The sequence below is a fragment of the Trifolium pratense genome, linkage group LG7 (genome assembly GCF_020283565.1).
Source record: "Trifolium pratense cultivar HEN17-A07 linkage group LG7, ARS_RC_1.1, whole genome shotgun sequence".
NCBI classification, from domain to species: domain Eukaryota; kingdom Viridiplantae; phylum Streptophyta; class Magnoliopsida; order Fabales; family Fabaceae; genus Trifolium; species Trifolium pratense.
In genome coordinates, this window is record NC_060065.1 from 24,405,874 (window position 1) to 24,410,952 (window position 5,079).

Consider the following 5,079-nt stretch of genomic DNA (forward strand, 5'->3'; position numbering starts at 1 on the left):
GTGTTCCTTATATATAGGATCAGAGGAAGTATCATTTAACAATAATAATTCATCTTTGTCGAAAAACATGTCCGGTGAACAACCTCTCTGAAATTAAATTTTTCTCATAGAAAGATATACTATCAAACTCTTAATCACTTAGTTGAGAGATTCAAACTCCTTATCATTTTTTTTTGACAAAAAACTCCTTATCATTTGAATATTGTTAGTTCTTCAAACAATTTATGAAGCAACAACAAAAAGTAGGAATTCTTGAGAAAGAACAAAACAAACAAAAATAGGAATTCTATAAATTAATATAATAAGCTAAGGAATGAAAAAATTCCATTTCAAAATGACATATAATTCCACTGTCTAATCAATACCTCCTGAATTGTCAAAGGCGTCAACTATATTCCTTCTTCTTAGTCTTGTTACTTTTTTCAATTTTTTCTCAACACATATATCATGATCATAAATATTTTCTCTTCACCTCTCAATATAAATACTCACAAGTTTTGAACCTTTTTTCCATTCATTCATTTCTACTTATTATTATACACTCACTCTCTCCTTCACACAACAAACACAATACAAAGATTATTAATTATTAATACTAATAAAGATTCATATAGCATCAAACTTGTTTTCATCTTTAAGCATATTGTATAGTGAAAGTGAAAGTTCAATCAAACAACAATAACATTAACATCAACAACAACATAAATTACAACATCAACAACATCTTCATCAAGATTAATTGATATCAAGCTATGTCTGAAGAACAATTTCAAGCAAGTGGAAATTGGTGGGAGACTCCAGCTAGAAACATGAGATATGAAAGTATTGAACAACAACAACAACAACAACAATCTTCTTCCTTTGGTGGTTGGCAACAACAACAACAACAACAACAACATCAACATCATGATACTATGTCTGCTTCAGGTAGTTCCTCAGTGGTTTTCCATGATACTACTCAAAAGCTTCAACCTTCAGATTCTTCAACATCAAATAATGATTCCAACTTGCATATGATGGGTTTAGGACTTTCATCTCAAACCATTGATTGGAATCAAGCATCTTTACTGTAAGTGTCTTCTTTCACAAGACAAATAATTGAATTCACGCAGCAGATTCATAAACCAAACGAGTCAAATTATACATAGTTCAAGTTCGATTCATTTATTTAATGAGCCCAATTTTTAGTTCGAGTTTAACTCACTTGTTTCATAAACAAAGTTCAACAAATTAATTACCAGCTCCAAATAGAACAATATATAAGCATCTAAAGTTGCAAAAAATATTTTTTGAAAAAGTAGGATCTTTCATTTTCTTCATTCCATTTTAGCAAAAGAGAATAATTTATGAGAGAAAAAGTGGTAAAGTAACTAATTTTTTTGTGTTTATTTGATGCTAATGATATAGAAGAGGTGAGAAAGCTTCAGAGGGAAGTTTCAGGTCTATGTTGCAAGAGAATTTGAACACATCAAGTACAAATTTTGAGCAAGAAACCGGTGGAGTTGGAGTTGGAGTCGGAGTTGGATTATCTCATCAAGTTAATTGGAGATCACAAGAAAAATTATTCACAAATGAATCTTCAAGCAATGAATTCAAGCAAGTGAATAGAGGTTTCTCTTTAGATCAAACACAATTTAGTCCTCAATATAGCTCTGGTGATAGTAACATGATAAGCCAAATGGATTCTTCAGCTTTATATGTTAACACTTCAATTTTACAAGGACTTTTAGGAAATGAAACTAATCAAATTCAACCTCAACATGGTAATAATTCATTTGAGAATAGATCAATGAATTTTCCATACTCAACAACAAGCTATGGTTTGAGTACAAATGAGTTAATGCCTTCTTGGTCTAAATTACCTCATCAAAAACAGCAACCAAATAATCAATTGCATTTTACCAACAATGCTCCTTTTTGGAATGCTAATTCAGAGACTACTATTAAGGATGCTTCATCTAGCTTCTTGCCCCCATTTTCCACACCAAATTTTAGTGCGCAAACAAAGGTATCATAATTAACCAAACAACATTTTTGCATAAATATATATGGTTGAAAATGTAAATAAATATCTTTATGTATATAAAGTATTCATGCATATATTAATATATTATAAGTTTTAATATGTTTTGATTATGTGAAAGTACATAGATTTATATTTTTTTTTGGTCAAGTAGTTTGGCGGATAGAAATTTCACTTTAAAGGTGAATAAGTGGAGTGTCTGGAGTTCGAACTCCGGCGCCTGCACATATAGTGTCATATTCCTACCAACTGAACTAAGCTTAAGAGAACACTTAGATTTATAATTTTAATCTAGGTAAAAGAGTACAAATATATAGAAATCAAAAACATATTTAAGACAGTCATATTCTCTAATTTTAGAGTAGAAATGAAAGTATAGTTCTAAGTTGTTTATAAAAGTTTTAAATGTGTCTACAATGAAGTGCAATTATAATTGTGGCCACAATTGTATGCATTTTTGTCATAATTGTGTTCGCAGCGTAACAGCAACTGCAAGTGTAATTTATATACTCATGATGAGTGGCTCCTAATTAAAAGTTATTTCCAATTGAAGCTGCAATATAAAAGTTTTAAATGTCTCTTTCTACCAAAAATTTAAAAAAAAAAAGTTTTAAATGTCTCTATAATAAAATTGCAATTATAATTGTGGCCTGCATTTTGTCGTGATTGTGACATAACCGCAACAGCAAGTCCTAGTTAATTTGATATGGAGGCTTAAATTTTAATTTGATTTGTGTACTAATGGTTTTGCAGAATATATCTGAAGGTAGGGACTCAAGTAGTGTGGTTAAAAAAAGTGGGAGTGAGCCTGCACCTAAAAGGTCCAGAAATGAAACCCCATCACCTTTGCCAGCTTTTAAGGTACAATAAATGTAACTAACCATTTAACAACAAGGGGATGCTAGCTTTTAACTTTTTATCTTTAATTCTATATATCTTTACTCTTTTATATGTACTTTTTTATCTTTACTCTTTTTTTATTTTTCTATTTTTGTGTCATAAATTAAAATGGATATGAAAATGTATGGTATTTCTTTGTCTAGGTAAGAAAAGAGAAGATGGGTGACAGAATCACTGCTCTCCAACAATTGGTTTCACCTTTCGGAAAGGTGAGCTAGGTTCTCATACAATAGAATGGAATAATCCTAATCATTTTCTCCATATATAAAATATGGTTTTAAATTACGGTCGTAGCCGGTTATTCAAGATACCAATTATTCTATTTCCTGATGTTAGCAATGTATAGCGATCAATATAATTGAAGTTATGTTGTGAGTTTTGATATTATAGTAGCAATATAGGGATGAATAAGACCGATACGAGCAAAATTACAATGGTGACCATGTTGTGAAGAAATTTAAAATATTTTTATTGTAACTGTAAATATAGTTGAAGATCACAATTTAAATTTATGATATACACTACTAATGATGTTTACTGATTTTATTTTTAAATTTCTTTTTGGTATGTTGAGTCAGACTGATACAGCCTCAGTGCTCTCTGAAGCAATTGAATATATCAAGTTTCTCCATGAACAAGTGACTGTAAGTCCCATTTCCCATTATTTTATTTTATTTCTAAGAGTTTAAAACGTTAATTTTTTTATTTTTATCTTATACTTATTTTCTCTTTCATAATCTATAGGTTTTAAGCACCCCATATATGAAAAGTGGAGCTCCAATACAACATCAACAGGTAATATATATACACTTATATTTTATGTATCTCATTTTAATAAGAATATATATTTTTTCTTATATATTTATTTATAATGCCTAAGTTTAGGTTTATTTTTTATTTATTTGTTTTATTGTAGAGTTCTGGTAAATCTAAAGAAGCAGAGGGTCCAAAGCAGGATCTTAGAAGCAGAGGATTATGCTTAGTACCTGTTTCTAGTACATTTCCAATGACTCATGAGCCCACAGTTGAATATTGGACACCAACATTTGGAGGAACTTTCAGATAATTAATAAATGTTTTTGAAGAAAAAAAATAGTGGCACTGAACCAATACTTTGCAACTAGGGCAAGTCTTATCAAAAACCATGTCAAGTTGGTAATGATATGATGAAAGAAAAGAAAAAACACACAAGGCCATATAAAGTTTGTTATCTTGAAAATGTGTTTAAAGAAAGGAAAAATTTGATCCGTTTGGTCGGAAGAAAAGAAAGTAAAAAGGAAGAAAAATACGGTAATCGAATAATGAATTTAGAGTAAAATTTAGTTTAAATTCATTCATCGATTTCCGTATTTTTTTTTCTTCTCACTTTCATTCATTTCAACCAAACAGACCAGAAATGACCCTTTGATTTAAAGGACATATAGGAGCCAATTGAATTCAAGTTTATGAAGAATGATGAAAGATTTAGGCCAATTTTGGGGACCAATGTGAGCACATTAACTTAATTGTTGTAATAATTGAAAGATTATATGCTTACAAAAAGTGGGACTATTTGAATGACAAAGTTGCTGAATATAGGGAGGTTCTAATTCTAAACTAGAGGGGAAATTTGTTGTTAACAAAAAGATAAAGAGGCTTTTGTTAGTTTCTTCTTGTTTTTTATTTTGACACGTAGTTTCTTCTTGTTATATAATATATTTTGTTAATAGAAGTGAAAGTAGCTTTAGTCCAAGTTAAAGAAATCTACTAATTTGAAGGAATCATTGAAATATAGAATTAGAAGAATGAGCAAGTTAGTGTAGGATATGATATTTGATCGGAAAACTTACTTTTCATTTTTTATTTATTTGGAATATATGAGTGGAAGTCAGAGGGTGGCCCACACTGCTGCCACTTTCAGTTTTTTATATTCATAATTTTGACATTACGCTTAACATAGAGGTTTATGATTTGATCCTTCGTAATTACAATTGAGAAGAAATTGAAATCACTTAATGTCAGAATTAAACCTCAAATCAAATTAAATGGTTCAATGAACCGGATACAAATAAAAATTAGTGTACTTTGCATTTGTACGATTATGGGCGTGAGAAAATATTTATCGTCAGAAATGAATATTTAATATGTATTTGGGGAGGGGATTGTCTTCCATGACA

General features: G+C 29.8%; 1 protein-coding gene across 2 annotated transcripts; it reads left to right on the forward strand.

Annotated features, from left to right (window-relative positions):
- Positions 1 to 326: 326 nt before the first annotated feature.
- On the forward strand, positions 327 to 4,634 carry LOC123899541 (transcription factor bHLH123-like). 2 transcript variants are annotated; one of them, XM_045950705.1, is made up of 7 exons: positions 327 to 1,069; positions 1,408 to 2,008; positions 2,777 to 2,884; positions 3,067 to 3,132; positions 3,502 to 3,567; positions 3,668 to 3,718; positions 3,840 to 4,634. In XM_045950705.1, exons 1-7 carry the CDS (start codon positions 753 to 755, stop codon positions 3,987 to 3,989), a joined length of 1,359 nt encoding a protein of 452 aa, XP_045806661.1. In that variant the 5' UTR covers positions 327 to 752; the 3' UTR covers positions 3,990 to 4,634. The 2 variants fall into 2 exon arrangements, with proteins under 2 accessions (XP_045806661.1, XP_045806662.1); XM_045950706.1 differs by having other exon boundaries at positions 436 to 1,069; positions 1,411 to 2,008.
- Positions 4,635 to 5,079: the final 445 nt, after the last annotated feature.